General features: G+C 54.8%; 1 protein-coding gene across 2 annotated transcripts in view; it reads left to right on the forward strand.

Moving 5' to 3' along the window:
- The first annotated feature begins 4,766 nt into the window (after nucleotides 1-4,766).
- Nucleotides 4,767-19,422, forward strand: part of KLHL26 (kelch like family member 26) — a 28,128-nt gene continuing 13,472 nt past the window's right edge. Inside the window, exons 1-2 of one of the 2 annotated variants that reach the window (XM_023247608.2) lie at nucleotides 4,856-4,966; nucleotides 6,611-6,708. In XM_023247608.2, coding sequence (XP_023103376.1) covers nucleotides 6,677-6,708 — 32 coding nt within the window. In that variant the 5' untranslated portion in view covers nucleotides 4,856-4,966; nucleotides 6,611-6,676. Of the gene's footprint in view, nucleotides 4,967-6,610; nucleotides 6,709-19,422 lie in introns of both variants that reach the window. The other variant, XM_023247604.2, reaches the window with a different exon arrangement.

Below are 19,422 nucleotides of genomic sequence, written 5' to 3' on the forward strand. Positions count from 1 at the left end.
GAGACATAGAATCCGAAACAGGCTCCAGGCTCGGAGCTGCCAGCACAGAGCCCGACGCGGGGCTCGAACTCACAGACCGCGAGATCATGACCTGAGCCAAGTTGGAGAGTTGGACGCTTAACCGACTGAGCCATCCAGGCGCCCCAAGAGTTTTCCTCTCTTTATGAGGACACCAGTTAGTGGATTTCGGGCCCACCCTACTCCAGGATGATCTCAGCGTGAGATCCTCACTTTAATTGTTTCTGCCAAGACTCTTATTCCAAAGGAAGGTCATTTTGAGGTTCCAGGTTAGGTATGTCTTTTGGGGAGGACACCATTCAACTAGCGTCCTGAGAGTTTGTTCAATGCCTTTTCAGCGAGACTGTTCACCCAGGGGCAGGGCTGTCTTAGTTTTGTCTGGCGCGTGTGTCCCATGCCCACCATGGCCTTTGGTGCACAGCAGACCGTCAATAGGTACTCGCTGAATGCCTGAATAAAAGTAAAGGAGAAAGGGAGTCAGCATGGGGCTCTGGAAAGGGCTTGAGACTCAGATTGGAGAGCGGGGTTCCCATTTCCTGACCCTGAGCCTTGGCAGGCTGCTTCCACTGTCTGGGCCCCACCTTCCCTGTTTTGCAAGGTCATCACGAGACCAAGGGTAAAAGGTGATGTAAAACCCACCATTTTAAAGCGAACAATTCAGGGGCACCTGGGTGGCTCAGTCGGTTGAGCGTCCGACTTCAGATCAGGTCGTGAGCTTACGGTTTGTGAGTTCCAGCCCCGCCTCGGGCTTGCTGCTGTCAGCGCAGAGCCTGCTTCGGATCCTCTGTGCCCCCCACTCCCTCTCCGCCCCTCCCTTGCCTGCTGTCTCTCTCTCTCTCTCTTTCTCAAAAATAAATAAACGTAAAAAAATAAAGTGGACAATTCAGTGGCATTCACAGTGTTATGCAACTACCATAGCTAGGAAGAGAAGAGAGTCTTCGCCCCTTGGGGAGTCGGCATTCTAGGGGGAGGATGGAAATAGATGACAATTCCCCAGAAAGTTCCTCATAGAGCTACCCTCTGGCCCAGCAATTCCACGCCTAGAGATGTGCCCAAGAGAAGTGAAAACAGGATATCTGTATACACATGTTCACAGTAGCGCTAGTCACAGTCACAAAAAGGGAACAACCCAAATGTCCATCAATGGATGAATGAATAAATGCAACATAAGCCATCCGCACTACAGAATATTACTCAGTCATTAAAAGGAATGAAGCACTGATATTCGCTACAAAGTGGGGGAACTCTGAAAGCATTATACTAAGTAAAATAAGCCTCACCTAGAAGGACACATATTGTATGATCCATTTATATGAAACGTCCCAAACAGGCAAATTCGTAGAGACAGAAAGAAGGTGGGTGGCTGCCAGGGGCTGGGAGAAGGGGATGGGGAATGACCGCTCATGGGGATGGGGTTTCCTTTTCGGGACAATGGAACTGTTTTGGAAGTAGGCAAATGTCATGGTTGTATGACATTGTGAATGCACTAAATGCCATTGAGTTGTACACTATAAAATGGTGAACTTTATGGTATGGGAAATACATCTCAATTTTATTTTCTTAATATATTTTTTGAAAGTTTATTTATTTAGGGGCGTCTGGGTGGCCCAGTCGGTAAGCGTCCGACTTCGGCTCAGGTCATGATCTCACAGCTTGTGAGTTCGAGCCCCGCGTCGGGCTCTGTGCTGACAGCCCAGAGCCTGGAGCCTGCTTCGGATTCTGTGTCTCCCTCTCTCTCTGCCCCTCCCCCACTCACACTCTGTCTCTCTCTCAAAAATAAATGAGCATTAAGAAAAATTAAAAAAAAGTTTATTTAGTTTGAGAGAGAGAGAGAGAATGAGCAAGGGAGGGGCAGAGAGAGAGAGAGAGAGAGAGAGAGAATCCCAAGCAGGTTCCACACTATCAGCACAGAGCCTGACACAGGGCTCGAACTCATGAACCGTGAGATCATGACCTGAGCTGAAATCAAGAGTCAGACACAAGAGTGAGCCACCCAGATGCCCCTTTGTCTCAATTTTAAACAGGGGAAACCTGAAATACCATACAGAGTTTGTTAAAATAGGGGGAAAAAAATCAAGCAGGGCTTGGGCACCCAGAGTAGGGGAGGAAAAATGCTGGGAGCTGCCTTGGGCTTGAAGCCCACTACCTGAGCTGCCCTGAGTGCTGTGTGTTGTTTATTTCATCCTGGCCTTGCTCTGTCCCACAGGGACGCTGTAAACTTGGGAGAACTGAGGGATAAAGTGCTGCAGCGTCCCGCCCAAGGCCTTGAGGCTTATAAGAAGTAGGTGCAGAACTAAGGGTAACAACAAAGGTTAGTGACATTTATTCGATGTTGACTGTCTAGTTTACAGAGAAGCAAAAGGAGGCATTGGGAGCATCAGCGGCTTGTTTCTGAGACCACTCAGTGGTGAAGGGCAGACGGGGTGGACGCTGGCCCCAGCCGGAGGCGGTAAGAAAACGAGGCTGGCTTCCAGGCTTCCTGTTCCTCCTCTGCAACACCTGGGGGTTACAAGGAGGCCTCAGAGCTCTGACCTGGGGCCGCGAGTCCCACAGCTGGTCCGGAGCAGGGGAGCAGGTGGTGAGGCCCCCCGCCTCTGGGAGAGCAATGCCAGCTGTGGGCCAGATGGCGGCCAGGCCTGTGGACGCTGTCTGCCGTGTCCTGCCTCCAAGCTCCGCCAGACCACAGGTCAGCATTATTGGATGAGGGTGTGCGGTAACCTTCGTGGGCCCTCCAGTTCCCCCACCTGCCAGGTTTTCCACCTGCCTGTGTCCCCTCCCCGGGACAGCAGCCAATCAGACTCAGGTCAAGAACCCTGGGGGAGGTCCCTGGCCTCGCTCTGCCTCACTCTCACATTCTATCTGCTGTATCTTCTGTTGGCTTCACCTGCAAAGTACATCCCAGCTAGGACCATTTCCCACCTCTCCCTGGGATGAGTCCCATCACTTGGACTAAATACTTGCCTCCTAAATAATGTCCCTAATTCAAGATATGGTCCACAAGGTTCTCTGTGACCTAAAGCACCACTCATTGCTTCCCACCCCGCCTTCTCCTCCCCTCTCCGTCCCCTTCAATTTTCCCTCGCCAGAAAACACTCCAAGCATGATCCTGCCTCGGGGCTGTTGCACTGGCTGTCCGGTGCCACACGATCTTGGAATGCCTGGTATGTCCATCGTACCATGCATGTAGTGTGCCAGGGGCCCAGTGAACCTCTTCTCGCTTATCTTCAGCTGTATGTCTGTATGTCTGACATGTGGGGCGGATCTTGGTGTTTATGAAGTGTGAGTGCATATGGATGCCATTGACTGCAGCCGTATGTGTGGCGGGCGTGCGAGCTGTAGGTCTCTGCTGAGCAGGGTTTGATGCCTGCATGTGGTTCATCTGGAACAAAGGCTCAAGTGGCAGGCCGACCGCGGGCGGGCAAGGGTGTGTGCGTGTGCAGAGCTTGCCAGAACTTGAGCTGGTCATGCGTGCACATATTTAACATTTACTGAGCGCTTATTGTGTGCTAGAGAAGTCAGCGGGACCTCTCAGCACCTGATATCTGTCAACTTGCACAATGTCAAGTCCTGAGCATTTAACACAAATGACTGAGTATCTACTGTGTACCCACCCGATCCTCTGCTGCAGGTGGATCAGAGTGTGGTTCTAACTGCAGGAGCCTGCTCAAGCAGGCCCCTTGCTTCCTCCTTGCCGTTTGCATGTGTACCCCCTTCTCCTCGCGCTGATCGCAGGGAAAGCTCTGAACTTCATTTGGACCCCTGGACCCTGCTGGGGGCTGCACGAGGGAGGGTTGGAGGGGCGGAGATTCTAGGCTTTCTAGGCTACACTTTGGGGGCTGTCCTTGAAGGCTCTGGAAGCTTTACAAAGGCTTTGCTGGCCCTGGGCTCCATGGAGTCTACAGTGGGAGTTGATGGAAGAAGGGAGGGGAGGAAAGGAAGGAAGGAGAACAAAGAGAAAAAGGAGGGACACAGATGCACAGCTTTAAGCCTTGGCTGAAGATTAGGTATTTGTGGGGGGGTTGGAATTTTGGGGTCCAAGGGCATTGGGTCTGGTGGAATGGACTTTGGGGGTATAAGTGTGCTTTTGAAGGGTCTGTGGGCAAGGATTTGGGGGAGTGGGAGTTAGGATTGGAGTAGAGGACAGGGGTTTTGGGGTGTCAAAACCAGAAATGTGGGTGAGGCAGGTTTGGGGATATGAGGGCCGGTGACTGGAGTCTGAAGGTGGATGTTCTTGGGTTTGAGGGTGGAGGCTCTGGGAGGGTCAGAGGAGAGTTAGGACCCAAAGCCTGGTTGGAAGTCTCAGGCCGGGGCAGGGGATGAATTCCCACGTTTGAGGGAGGTCTTGGGGAGTGAGTGACCCTGGAAAGGGAGGGGAAGTTCTCAGAGCTCTTGGACCAGTTTCTCCATGCTCCTCCCCATCTCGGCCCCGCCCCTCCCCCTTTTTGGAACAGACCCCGCCCCAGACCAGCCGAACTTCACCTTCGGGCCAGCATCTACTCTCCGAGCCCCCTCCCGGGTCCCACCCACCTCTCACTCTTCGCCTTTGTCCCGCCCCTTCCCAGCCTGGGCCCCGCCACCTAGACCACGCCCCACCCCTTCTCACAGACTCCGCCCCCCCACAGGCCCCGCCCCTCTACCCTGTGTTGAATTGGCCTATGCCTTCACCGCCCCAGCCCTTCTGCAGACCCCACCTCTCTCCGCCCAGGACCCACCCCCTCATTAGACTGGGCCCCACCCCTCGCCCAGGGCCGCGCTCCTCGCAGAGCAGGCCCGGTGCCGCCCGCCCCCGTCCCCCCACCCCCGCGTTTCTGTCTCCCGGGCCGGCGCGCGCGGCTCCCGTCACTTGAACGCGCGGCGGCGGCGGCGGGAAGATGGCGGAGTCCGGTGGCGGTGGTGGCGCTGGTGGCGGCGGCTTCGGAGCGGGCCCGGGCCCCGAGCGCCCCAGCAGGTGAGACCCGCCCGCAAGGTGGGCCGGTACCTGCCCCGGGGCCAGGGTAACGTGTGGGGAGTCCGGGGGATCCTGAGGGGCTGAGGAGCCTCCTGGGCTGGTTCGAGGGTCTTTGCGGGGGACTACGGGCTTTAGGGGGTCATGGGGTACTGAGGGGGACCGAGGGCTGCTGAGGGGCAGGTGAGGGCAGGCTGGGGGCCGCAGGACCTCGATGCATCTGCATGTGGCCCTAGGGGTCTGCGGGGGCATTGAGGGGCATGGGAGTCTGAAGGAGAATTCATGGACTCCAGGCTGTGATGGGGTCATGGGGGAACTGGGCATGCCAAGGGGTCTGGCAGGCAGAGAGGGCCTCAGCAGAGGACCATGGGCAGTCTTGAGCTTGTTGAGGCAGTCTTGGGGACCCTAAGGAGTGGAGCTTGAGGGACAGAGGTCCAAGGCTTACTGGAGGGTGTTGTAGGACCCTGAGGTGTCTAAATGTGGTCCTGGGGGCATACTGTGGGGTCCTGGCAGGGATGAGGACTGTGGAAGGCTGGAGGTGGTGGCTCAAATGAACCTGAGGGCCCGAAAGAGGCCTAAAGGGCTTGGAACCTGAGAGGGGAGGCTGAGGTTGCCTCCCCAGGTCCCAATGAGTTCTGATGGGCAGGGAGGGGTCTGGAGTTCCCCGGGGTCCTAAGGGCCTGGGGTGCGTCTTGGGGAGCTTTTGGTCTAAAGAAAACACAAGGAGCATGCATCTTGGGTGCTCCTTCCTCCCATCCCTGCGGGGTTCAAATCCTCCCGCAGGCGAAAGGACTTGAAGCAAGGTCTTCCCCACAGACCAAGGGGGCAGAATTCACCCTCTTTGGTCACAAGGAGGCCCCCCCTTTCCTTTGGCCGAGTCCCGAGACTGGTTGCCTGAATCCCAGAACTGGTGTAAAAATGGAAGGTGTTTGTATGCATTGTTTTGGATTCTCAGAGGAGGAAAACACGTGCTTTAAGTAGCACAACCTCCCTCTTCCCATTGCACAAGGCCAGTGTGGCCCGGATCCTCCCATCCTGGCCCCCTAGGAAACCCTACCACCCTTGGCTGGCCGAGGAGGAAATCTGGGCTTTCTTGATGGTGAGCTTATGGAAGCGAATAATTTCAGTGTGATAAGTGCTGAAGTTGTTCATTACTTGTGAGCTGTGGAGGCAGTCCTCATTGGGGAGACTTGGGCTGGTGCTGACCCGAAAGACTTGATGGGTCGGCGCATGAATTGGGCTTTAGAAGCCTGCAGTGGGGAGCGAGGAGAGCTCACAAGATTTGTAAGACACTCAGGGGGTAGAGTTGGCAGGGCTTGTTGACCAGGCATGAGGTGACATGTAAGAAACACATGAAAAGGGGCAGCTAATTCTGGGCCCCTGCCTTGGGCCCAGGGAGGGGATAACCTGGGGGGCAAGAGCAACGTATAACTAATTGCATACCACATAATTCACTCATTTTAGCTGAGCAGTTGATTGAGTTTTAATAAGTTCACAGAGTTGTGCATGCTTTGATACAATCCGGTTTTTAGAAGGCCTCCATCACCCCCAGGAATTCCCTCAAGCTTGTTGTGGTCAACCAAACGGCCAACCCCCTGCCCCAAACACACCCTGATTTGCTTTTGCTCTCTGGTTTTGCCCTTTCAGAAATTTTCTATGAATGGAATTCTACAATATGTGGCTTCTTACGTCTGGCTCCTTTTCCTTAACTGAATGTTTTTGGAAGTTCATCTGTGTTGTCACAGGTATCAGCAAGTTGTTCTTTTTCATTGCTGCAGCGTATTCCATTATATGGATGAACAGATTTGCTTACTCATTTACTGGTTAATGGACGTTTGGGTTTCCGTTTTGACAATTACAAATAAAGTCCCTGTGAACCTCCAGGAATGCGTCTTTGCGGGGGCGTAGACTTTCCTCCCCCGGGGTAAATACCTAGGAGTGGAATGACTGCATCCAATGGTAGGTGTAGGTTTACACTTGATGTGGCCTGTCTTTAATTTTAGCCACTTTCAGTATATGCTGGTATCTTATTTTGTTTTCATTTGTTTATTTTTAAGTGTTTTATTATTTTTAAGAGAGAGTGTGCGTGCTCGAGAGCGGGGGAGGGGCAGAGACAGAGGGAGACAGAATCCCAAGCAGGCTCTGTGCTGACAGCGGAGAGCCTGATGTGGGGCTCAGACTCACACACTGTGAGATCATGACCTGAGCCGCAGTCAGATGCTTAGCCAACTGAGCCACCCAGGCACCCCCTGATTTTGGTTTTAATTTACATCTCCCTAATAAATAATCATGTTGGAACCTTTTTCATGGTATCATTGGCTATTCGTATCTTTGGTAAGATGTCTTTTCAGATGTTTTTGCCCGTTTTCTATTTGGGTTGTCTTCTTATTGTTGATTTTTAAGAATTCTTTATGTATTCTGGATACAAGTCCTTTATTAGATATATGATTTGCAAACATTTTCTCCCTCTCTGTGATTCATCCTTTCCTTCCCTTTCCTTTCCTTTCCTTTCCTTTCCTTTCCTTTCCTTTCCTTTCCTTTCCTTTCCTTTCCTTTCCTTTCCTTCCTCTCTCCCTTTTTTAAAGTTTTTATCTATTGATTTTGAGAGAGAGAATGTGTACGCATGCACAAGTAGGGGAAGGGCAGAGAGAATGAGAGAGAATCCCAAGCAGGCTCCATGCTGTCAGTGCAGGGCCCAATTTGGGGCTCGATCCCATGAACTGTGAGATCATGACCTGAGCTGAAACCAAGAGTTGGACACTTAGCTGACTGAGCCACCCAGGACCCCCGCTTTCTTTCTTTTTAATGATACCTTTCACAGGGCAAAATTTTGTCATTTAAAGAAAATGTTTATTTTTTGAGAGAGAGAGAGAGAGAGCGTGTATGTGCGCATGCCCGTGTGAGCATGGGAGGGGCAGAGAGGGAGGGAGACAGAGAATCCCAAACAGGCTCTGTCTCACGAACTGTGAAATCATGACCTGAGCTGAAGTCAAGAGTTGGATGCTTAACTGACTGAGCCACCCAAGCACCCTGGAAATTTTGCCATTTTGATGAAGTCTGGTTTATCAGTTTTCTTCTCTTATAGATCACACTTTTAGTGTTATATCTAAGAAATCTTTAAAAAAAATTTTTTTAACGTTTATTCATTTTTGAGAGACAGAGACAGAGCATGAGTGGGGAAGGGGCAGAGAGAGAGGGAGACACAGAATCTGAAGCAGGCTCCAGGCTCTGAGCCGTCAGCACAGTGCCCGACGTGGGGCTCGAACCCACGAACTGCAAGATCATGCTCTGAGCTGAAGTCGAACACTCAACCGACTGAGCCACCCGGGCGCCCAGAAATCTTTCTTTTTTAAGTTTACTTATTTATTTTGAGAGAGAGAGAGAGAGAGAGAAAGAGAGAGAGCAAGCAGGGGAGGGGCAGAGAGAGAGAGAGAGACAGAGAGAGAGAATCCTGAACAGGCTTTGCACTGTCAGTGCAGAACCTGATGTGGGGCTTAAACCCACAAACGGTGAGATCATGACCTGAGCCCAAGTCGAACGCTTAACCTACTGAACCACACAGGCGCCCCTAAGAAATCTTTTCTAAATGGAGGCACTTTTTAAAAAGACATCCCCCCCACCTCTGAGATGCCCATTTGCCCCCTTCCATCCATCCCAGTGAAAAATTACCATTGTCTAGAGTAACTGATAGGGAAGGTGCTCTTATCCCTGTGGTGCTGGTATGGGGAGAAGGGGCCAGAATCCCTAATATGGTGAGATGGAACGTGTAGAAAGAGGATCAGGTTTTGAGGGAGATTGTGGCCAAGGCTCCCTTGAGGTTAGAGGCCTTTGTAGCATTGTTCATTTATTCATTCCTTCATTTATTCCAAATGGGCCGGTGAGGACCAGTGTATGACATGCCCATGCCTCATCTTCTCCATACTTCCACACTCCAAGGTCATGGCCTCTCAGAGCCATCTGTCTGACCACCTGAGCTCAGTTAGCCCCAAGAACACTTTTTCTGGCCACTTTGTATTACGTGGTAAAGTCTAAATAGCATAAAACTCACTCCCTTAAAGCGAACAATTCAATGGCATTTAGTACCTTCGCGATGTTGAGGAACTATCACATCCGCCTAGTTCCAGAACATTTCCATCACTTCAAAAGAAACTTCTGTACCTATTGACAGTCACCCCCCGTTTCCCCCACCCCAGCCCCCCACAACTATTCATCCAATTTCTGTCTCTATAAATTTCCCTGTTTTGTAAACGGAGTCCTACAACATGTGACCTTTTGTGTCTAGCTTCTTTCACTTTGCACGTTTTCCAGGTTCATCTACGTTGGAGTGTGTGTGAGCATTCCATTCCTTTTTATGACTGTATAATATTTCACCATGTGGAAATAGCCCATTTTGTTTATCCATTCACCAATGGATAGACATTTAGGTTGGTTCCACCTTTTGGCTACTTTGGATACTGCCGCTGTGGACATGCACGTTCAAGTTTTTGTCGGAACACTTGTGTTCAGTTCTTTGGGGCATATACCAGGAGTGAAGCCGCTGGGTCTCATGGCTGTGGTGTGTCCTCGATCACGCTGTCACCACCTGCCACTACTTGGTATGTTTGTTAGTGGGCACGCCTTGAGGCTGGAGCGCATGTCTGCCTTATGCTGTCTTGTATCCCTGGAGCAAGGCTGCACAGAGGAAGTAAGTGTTCGAGAAATATGGCCGGGAGCGGGGAGGGAGAGAGGAAGGGATGGGTTGGAAAGGGGTGTGGCAAAGCTCTCTAGAGCTTGCAGTCTGGCGGGAAGGAAGTCCCCTCTGCGGGATTGGGTCAGTCCTTCGCCTTTTCAGGGAGACTCGCGGGGTTGCTGAGGCTGGGGGAGGCTGGCCTTGTCTGTGAGGTGGTTTTCCAGTCTGCCAGGAGGCGCCTGCATCTGCCTTTTTGTCCCATGAAGGGTTTTGTCATTTGGCCAGGGGTGGGGGTGGTTCCTGTCTTCCCCTTGGCCTTTCCAACGGTCCCACAACTCAAGAAACTGTCCTCAGGAGGGACTAAGCTCCCCCACCCCCCACCGCCCCCAGCATTATATAACTTGTTTGTTCCAACTTCACTTTTCTGCAACCAAGGGGGAAAAAAAGAAAGAGAAAAGCTTATTCTCCTTCCTTCCCATCTCGAGGGATCAACAAAAAACTCGTTGCCTAGTAGAGATGGTCGTTAATAACCAAGCTGAACCTCCGGGATGGATGGAGCGTGGCTGTCTCAGCCGAGGGCTTGCAGACGGGAGGTGGGGTCCTAGCTGCAGACTCACTCGCACAAAAGACACTTGTTCTCTAGTGGGCCCCCTCCCAGCTCCACCTCAGGCCTTCCACGAAGGTCTGGGTTTCGGGAGGGAGAGGAGGTTTGTGGCCACTCGGGGTGTTGTGAGGGGGTGGAGGAATTCTCCTGGGAGCTGCACTTCCCCGGCTGAAATTCCATGACTGTGAGGTACCGGGCCGGTCGACTTCTGGAGGGACCTTCTTGCTACGGAGGCTCTTCAGATGTTGGGTCATTGGCATCCTCAGTCCTCGGCCCATCTTCCCTAACAGCGTCTGGATGGGGCCCCGTCTCGCTGACTCACGCTGCTCCCGGGGGCTGAGTCGAGGGTATCCGGTAAGGGACGTGCCGGCCACAGGTGTTTTCATGGGAAGTTATGGCCCAGACACAGCGTGAGCGGGTTTGGCAGTTCAGCGAGGCATCTGCTTCTGGCTTGGTGACCTTTGCTTGTTTAAACGTTCTTACCAAGCCCTCTCTGCCTGTGCCCTAGATTGTCCCCCCTCAGCCCCGAGGCCCTAGAAGAGTCCAGCCCCCCAACCGTTGTGTGAAAGACTGGGGGACCTTTTGGCCTTTTGAGAAGGTTCTTGTTCCTTTGGCTTTGTCCTCTTTTCAGCCAGGAGGGAGAGAGGGAGTGTTGACTCTTCAGAGATGGGGCCTCAGCTCCTCCTCTTGAGAATTCTGGGAGATCTGGTGGTATCGGGGGCCTCATCGGAGCCACCTGTGTCTGTGGTCCCTCCTTCTGCCAAGCAGGGCGGCCCCAGGTACTCACCGTGCACCTTGGGCGTGTCTGCAACCCTTCCTGCCTTAAATCGCTCATCTGGGAAGGCCGACTGGGAAGGGCACCTGGGACGAGGTGACCTATGTGAGGGTGCACCTGGATGTGGCGTGTGCATCGAAATGTTAATGTCGAGATGGCGATGTCACCCTGCAGTCCTGATGCTGCCAACATTCTGGCCGCTGCAGCCGCCGGGGGCACGAGGGGATTGTGGGGTTTGGGCAAGTCTCGCCTACGCGTCAGCGTGGCAGGTGGGAAAAGAGAAAGCTGGTGTGTTAGTCCATTCTGGTTGCTGAATGTCATAGACTGGGTGGCTTACAAATAATGCACACATTTCTGAAAGTTCTGGAGGCTAGGAATTCCTAGATCAAGGCACCGGCAGGTTTGGTGTCTGGTGAAACCACTTCCTGGCTCACAGATGGCTGTTTTCTTACTGTGTCCTCTCATGATGGAAGAAGCAAGGGGGCTCTTTGGGACCCCTTTTTCTTTTTCTTTTTTTTTTTAGGATTTTTATTACTTTTAAGTAATCTCTACACCCGACGTGGGGCTCGAACTTACAACCCCGAGATCAAGAGCCGCATGCTCTACCGACGGAGCCATCCAGGCACCCTTGGGTTCCCTTTTATAAGGGCACTGATCCCATTCGTGGCCCCACCCTCATGACCCAGTCACCTCCCAAAGCACCCCCCTCGGCCATCTGAATACCATCACATCACGGGTTAGACTTTTAACATGTGAACTTTAGGGGGACACAAACGTGCAGTTGTCCTGAGCAGTTGGGAGGATGGTGGCACTCTTACTTGGTGGCCGTGGGAGGGTCGGTGGCAGGGGCAGTAGGAGAATGGAACACATCAAGTCCAAGCTGCTTCTGCAACATGGAGAGGGCAGGCGCTTCCAGGCGAGCCTCGCACCCGGCAACAGAGGGCAGAGCACAGCTCTGTGGGTCTCTACAGAGTATTGGGGCGGGGGCAGTGGAGTCTGAGGCAAGCTGGAGGGAGCGCTGGGCTGGAGGTGCTAGAGGGCCGGGGCCGAGAAGCTCAGCTCCTCCTCAGGCAGAGAGGTGCCCCCTTCCTCACCGCCCCCTTCCTCACCGCCTCGCCAGCAGGGTCCCGCAAGCTCACGATGTGAAATTGCTCTGAAAACCACGCGCTTCACCCCGAATTGTGGAGCATTTGTCTCACAGCTGGACGGCTTCCACCTGGTAGCTGCGACCCCCCTGGGGGACGGCCTTCTTGTCGTCGGCCATAGGGGTAGAAAGGTTTTATTAGCCTCTGCTATCATAGTGCCATCTCCAGGGAGCCCATGCGGTATGTCATCCCACTTTTCTCAACGCCGATTATTTTTTATTGCCGATCCACACGGGAGAGCTTAGCGAGACCAGGTCGGAGGTTTGCGCTCGTATCGCCCACCCCAGACGCTTTAAAAGCGGGGCTTTCTCTGCATTGCTACCCTTTGGCCTTAGGGCGTGTTACAGACTTGGGGTTGAAGGCCCTGGAGAAGGGGAGGGGAGGAAGGCCCAGATAGAAACAATTCCTCCACATAGGAGGCTTCTGGCATCCCTGGCTCTGGCTCCTTTCTCTTGCGGACGGGACTCGGTTGACGCCTCTCTCTTCCTCTGGTGATTGTCGTATGGTTCCTGCGTGCCTGCTGCTGTGCCTGACGCTAGCCCTGGGCCCCCGGGACAGACAGGCTTTGCCCACGTGGGACATGTCAGCAGGGTCAGCAGGACAGTTGTGTAGTCATTTCTTTGCACTTGCCATAAATGATCCTGAGGTTCCTGCCTTTTCTGGAAGGTTCTGAGAGCCTCATGGGTGTGGCTGAGCTGAGTCTGACGGTTAGTGTCATCGGCTCAGAGGAAGGGGGTCGTGGGAGATAGACTATTTTCTGGGTGTGGGCAAGTGGCACGTGAAGGTTCTGAAGGAGGAGCAGCCTGGCTTTTCAGGAGTCATGAGGGCAGAGAGGAGCTGGAGAGGGTGGGAAGGAGGAGGCCAGGAGACTCAGGGGGTGCAAAATTTGAGTCAGGGGAGCCTGGGTCAGATCTATGTTTTAGAAGGATCCCTCTTTCGAGAGACAAGGGGGCCTGGACCTAGCTAGGAGCCGTGGAGATGGTGAGGTGGGCATGAGTTTGGGGAAGATTCGAGATTGAACTTGTGCCGTGTGCTGATGGACGGTGGAGGCCAGGCACGGAGTCACTGGCTCTCAGGTTCCCTCCAGAGACCGGGGAGTGAGTACTGGTTATCGACAGGTGGGCAGGTGAGCTGGCAGGAGGTAGGATGAGGCCCCACTTGCCTGAGGATGTGCTGCCTGTGAGCATCCAGTGGAGATGGGGGGCAGAGGTGGACAGCAGCCCGGGGGGCTTGAGGGCTTGTCTCTGTTCTGGAAAGCCCTTGTGCCCTTGTGCCTCTCCTTGCTCAAGGGCCCCAGGTCTTCCAGCGAGCAGTTGCTGGTCTCAGGAATGTCCCTTCTGAGAAGAGGCTTTGGCCTAGTCTTAGCCACCCAGGGAGGTCTCTCCAGTTTGGATTCTGCACCCCTGCTGGAAGCTTCGCTTTGAGAGCACTCACCCCGCACACGTTCATTTGCCGTCTCCTCCCCTCGTCTCTTGGCCCACCATGTTGGTTCCACCTTTGAGCCACATCCCTGTCTGGCCCCTTCTTCCATCTCTTCCTCATCCCTGCTCTGAGCTGCCATCGTCGGCTCTTGCCCTCCCAGCGGCTGCTGCCCTGCACTCCAGGGGGTCCTTCCCAAGACAGGCATCAGACCATGTGGCTCTGCCTGCCTCCTGCCTGGGGGCTTCCTCACTTTCAGAACAAACTTTACTTCTCCATGGGACCCCCACCCCCACCCCCACCCCCACCCCCACCCTACAGTGAGGCCCTGCCCACCCGCTGTGTCCTTGTGCTTCTGCACCCCTGCTAGTTTCCAACAGCACTCTGCCGCCACCCCTCCTGGGCCTTCCACCTGGCTCTTCTTGGCTGGAGTGTCCCCGTCCCTGTGCTTTGCACAGCCCCCGGGTGGCCTTCTTGGGGCCTGGTGGCTCTGTCCACTTGCCTTTCTGCATCCTCCGCCCTGTGATCACAGTACATTCTGTGTGCTTAAAGACCCGTGTCCCCTAGAATGTATGCTTCCTAGGGGCAGAGCCTCCCTGTGGGGGCTCCGATTGGCTCCAGCAAATACCCCACACGTAGCCTGGGATAGGTTTTCGAGGGGACCTGGCCTGACCTAGAGGCTTCTGGAACAGCCTTCCGCACTCCGCTGGGTGAGGCTCCTCCGTTCCCTCGCTTTACTTAACGGCACGGTCTGGGTAGGGCACCAGAAGCGGGCATGTCGGTCAGTGAATCAGCCCGTCAGAGAGAAGCCAGTGAGCGGCCCCCTTCTGCGTGTGCTTCGCTTAGTTAACGGACAGGATCTCAGCGCTGCGTGCGGAGGACGGGAAACGGCCGGCCGCTCTCCCTGTCCAGCTGCCTGCAGTGGGAAGTGGGGGCCCGGGCCGCAGGGTCCCCACCGCCGGCAGCCCCGCCCTCCTCCTGTGGTAGCCGCTCCGCAGCTGTGCAGACGAGCTCTTAACACTTGTTAACCCCGAGTCTCCAGTCTCTTCCTCCTCCCCCGCCCCTTTCCCATTCCTCTCCAGAGAGGACGGCTCAGGATTCGCAGAACTCATCCCCCACGGCTACGAGAGCGCTTCCCTAGCCTTCCTCCTCAGCGGAGCGGGTTTTGGGGCACAGCCAGCGGGGTTTCAGACCCCGAGCAGCCGAGGGGCCGATTGCTTCGCGCACACCGCCTCGCCGCACACTGAAAATATTGTGATTCGGGAGGAAGTAACCGGCACCTTTGGGGAATCGCAGACCTTTCCTGTGAGGGAAGCAGCTTCCGGAATTGAACAGCTCAGCCTGGAGGAAATCTTGAGGGGTGGACCTTTGGGCTTTTAAAGGCCTCCAGGGGGGTCACCCGAGTTGAGGCCGAAGATGTTTTCTAACGCCACAACTGCAGAATTCCACAGGGGTCAAAGACGGATCGGCCGGGAGCCGGAGCGGGCTGGGCTGCATATCCGGAGAGCCCTCCTCTCAACGGGATGTTAGAATTTGAAGCAGCCTGCTGAAGGAAGCAGAGCAGAGAGACGTGATCACCGGAATCTTCCGAGACCGGAGCCCAGAGTAGGGCACTCTCCCAAGGCGGGGTTTACGGGGTGGCACTGTGTCCCTTGAGCCTCAGGCTCAAGGGACACAGTGGGCCCCACGGGACGGGGGGGTACGGGAGCCCCACTGAGGATCCCCGAGGCAGCCTCCACATGGACAACTTACAGGACTGTGTTTCAAAGTGGTAACCACGTGCTGGCCTTGGTGAAGTCTGGTGGGTCCCTGGAGGGCATCTCTCGCTCCCTGTTCTCCCCTCCTCTGTCCTGCAAGGGGGTAAGGCAGGGCAGCTGGGAGCACACGAATGTTCATGCTCCACGTGAGTCACCTGCAGCAGCAATGGGTGGTGTTTTTCTTGCCGAGGCTGATGGCCTCGCATCGCCCTGCAGCTCCAGCCTTAGGCTTGCCGCCAGCATCTTAGCATTTAGAGTTGCTGAACTTTCCCAGTGGGGGCCACGGGTGGCTTGCTGACCTTTCGTGGGGAGCCAGCTGTCTTGTCACAGGCAGACAGGACTCAGGCTGAGTATGGCCACTACCCACTTGCTGCCAATTGCCCGGGTTGGACTTCCTCAACGCCCCAGGCTCCTCCCATCCCCCCCCGGGGTGGGAAGATTAAATGCAGGGTAGGGAGAGGCAGCAGCTGGAGAAGTGTTAATTCCATGGTGGTTTTCTTAGAGGCTCATCTGCAATGTGGTGGACAGGAGCCCTGGATCAGAGATTTCTGACGTCGAAAGCCCCCTTTGGTTATGAAGTCTAGAAACTCAACTCTCTGCCTTCAATTAGAAAATGAAAGTTCAGGGGCGCCTGGGTGGCTCAGCCAGTTGAGCGTCTAACCCTCGATTTCGGCTCAGGTCATGATCCTGGGGTTGTGGGATCGTGTGCTGCATCGGGCTCCGTGCTGAGCATGGGGCCTGCTTAGGATTCTCTGTCTCTCTCTGTTTCTCTCTCTCCTCCCTTCCCCTCTGCCCCTCTCCCCTGCTTGCATGTGCTCTCTCTCTTTCTCTAAAAGAAAAAAAAAATTAAATAGATAATAAAGTGTTCCATTAAAAAAAAGAAAAGCTCACTGTTCACATAAAGAAACGTTCAGAGAGAGTTCTAGTTTTAGGTACACTGAGATTCAGGGCTCAGACGATTCCCTTGGAATCTGTGACTCCTTTCTCTCAGCCCTGCCTTCCCTCCCGCTCCCCACTATCCTAGCAATCACAGGGGGAAGGCAAATCTCCATTCTGGTGGCTCCAGCAAAAGTCCCAGGGAGGATTCTGATTGGATCACATGGGTCACACCCCCATCCTGGCACCAATCAGTGTAGGCAGGGATCTGGGAGGCTCTAATTGGTCATCACTCTCCCTTTTCAGCCCAGGGATAGGGTCTCCTGATTCCTACCACGGGGGAATAGGAGGCTCCCTGAGGAAAACAGGAAACCCTTATCTGAAGAGGGGAGGGATGTTGGCACCCCCTAAAATGGAGGTATTCATGACAGGCTCCTTCTGCTGCCTAAATTTGTGCTGCTGTTGGAAGGACTAGGCTGAGCCATCTCCATGTCTGCATCTGCCTGTGTCTGGCCTAGCACCACTGGTCATGAGCATGTGCCATTTGGCAGAACTGTCCCTTTTAGGGCCTTAACACCTGCCCTGCCAGGGGAGGTGGTTGGGCTGGCACTGAGATGCTGGGGTTTGGCAGTGCTAGAATCTCACTGGGCTTTTGAGTGGTGCTTTGGGGCCATGTAGCCATGGACCTACTTGCCTGATCTGCAGAGGTTTTGCTTATTTAAGTGGCTCCATCGTCAAGCCCAGTGTGGTGGGGGTAATATGTGGGGGGGGGGATGGGCCCTGACTGGGATCAGCCTTGTGTCAGTGGGCGGGAACGAAATGGGCATAGCCTCAACCTGAGACTTGTCCACGAGTCTGCCCCTGCTGCCCCTCACCTGGAGGCCCTGGCTGGGCTTTGAGGCGAAAGGGAGGCTGTGGAGAACCCCGGCTGGGGCGCGAGGGCAAACATGGCCATGGGGAGACCTTCTACTTTCAGAAGGCGGGAGGGTAATGTGCCAGAGTGCATGGAAGAGTTGGTGGACTTGGAAGGGTGGTGTAAGGAGGAGGGTTGGGGGGAGGCAGGAGGAGTCAGCCCTTCAACATGGTGAACAGTATGAGCGGAGTGTGGAGGCCAGACATTCCAGAAAACGTCCTGTTGAGGGCTTCCTGATTGAGCCCAATCAAAGGATAACATACTCAGTCCCAGAACTAGGACCAGGAGGTTGAATGAATGGGATGAAAAGGGCAGACATATGCAGTAGCTATCTGCAGCAAGCAAAGATATGAGTCGGGCTCCAGCCAATGCTGCCACCTGGCAGCCATCCACCTGCCACCTCACCAATTCATCTACCTACCTATGCACCCACTTATCCGTCCATCCATCCATCCATCCATCCATCCATCCATCCATCCACTCATCCACCCACTCAGCCATCCAGCCATCTAACCAATGAGCATGACTGAGCTCTGAGCACGTGCTGGGCACGGTGCCAGGTACTGGAACACAGCAGGAGACAGAACCCATCCTGCCCTGCCCTGGTGAGGTTCCTGTTTCGGCCTCAGGGAGATAGGCTGGGAACAGATGGGTGGTGTGCCCGATGGAGCAATAGTCAGGGGGCAAATAGAGCTGGGTTGGGGGTCAGAGAAGCCTCGGGGCCTGGATGGGGCTCTCCCACTCTCCCAGTGACCTGGCAGGATGGGATTACATCCCTTGTAGTGGCTGGAGGATTAGTGGGATAGTCTACACCCTGGCCCTGCCCAACACTGAGGAGCCACATCTGGATCTTCCCGCTATCCAGCTCTGTGTTCACGCATGGTTCAGTCCTTAGGGAGTGGTTTCAGCTCTCCCAGCCTTGGTCTCCCCATCTGTATCATGGAGCTGATACGGGGCAACCCACCTGGGGCTATGGAGTGGCTGACACCAGGCCTCTTGTGTGCTCTGTGGCCTTGGTTGGGTGCCTGAACCTCTCTGTGCTTCGGTGTCCCCATCTGTAAGATAATAGTGGTATCCTCCTTTCCAAACTGCCTACCGAGAGGTGAGCTGGGAGCCAGGTTTGTACCTACTCCAGCCCAGTATGGAGTGGGTGCTCACTCACCAGGACAGGGAGGGGCGGAGGTACTGTGAAGGCATAGAGCTTGCAGCTGGTGAGGGGAGTAGGGTCTGGGCGTCCCCTTTTCTTTTTTCTAGGCTTGAGAAGGGCCAGAATTGGGCAGGTATGGGATCAGAGGGGTGCTGCCCACAGGGTCCTCTGGCCGATCGGCAGTGGCCAGGTCCCCATGTGTTCTGGGCTCACTCAGAGATTGGGATATGGCCCAGGGTCCAGGCAGGAGGTCACAGCCCAGCTTGAGGGGCACTGGGCTGACAGCAGCCCATGAAGAATGAGGCTGTGGAGGGCCATGGGGGGCTTAGGCAGGAGAAAGATGGGGATTGATGTTGTTGCCTTACCCCGGTGGGAGGGTGGGCAGTGTCTGTAGAGTTCTCATCAAGGACCCAGTAAATATTTGGGGAGGCAGGGGTTCATGTGGTTTGTCCCTGTCGTAGAAGGGCAGGATGGCCAAGCTGTCAGGGCCCGCCTTGAGTAGAACCGGCACTTGAGCGTGGCCACCCCATGCCGGGCTCTGTGCACTTGGAATCGCGGGGGGCTTCCATGTGGGCTTGCGGGGCTCTGATTGGCAGGCTTGTGCTGTGTGGGGGCAGAACCCAGCCTCTACGCCAAGTCCTGAGGAGTTTACTTCTCTCCCCATGCCGGGCCCTTGGGAGGTTCAGGATGGTTCTTTCAAGGTGGATGTGGGAACCTCTGCCCCCTTGCCTCGATGACCTCCTCCCCACCTCAGCCTCCCTGGCTGTCACGTGGGGGCTCTCAGGAGTTGCCAGCCCCAGGGGCCTGCAGGCTGCATGGTCACTTCCTGCTGGGAGCTCCCTGACAACCCCTCTGTTCTGTCACCCTGTTACTGCCTGACGAACCCCGACGGACGGGAGGTAAGGATATACACATAGGGAGATGGCTGTGATGGTGATGCCATGAAGAAGGTGAAGTAGGCTGGTGTGGCCTGGGGCTCCTCTGCAGGGCTCAGGGAGGGCATCTCTACAGGCAACATGCTTCCAGGATGGGCTCACAGTGGGCCTTAGTCATGCCCACCTCTGGTTCTTGGAGGCAGGTTGGGTAGGGGGCAGTGGGTGAGACCCCATTGGCCTGGTGCACCTGCCCTCCCGGGATACACAGATTTACTCACA

Source organism: Felis catus, chromosome A2, assembly GCF_018350175.1.
Source record: "Felis catus isolate Fca126 chromosome A2, F.catus_Fca126_mat1.0, whole genome shotgun sequence".
NCBI classification, from domain to species: domain Eukaryota; kingdom Metazoa; phylum Chordata; class Mammalia; order Carnivora; family Felidae; genus Felis; species Felis catus.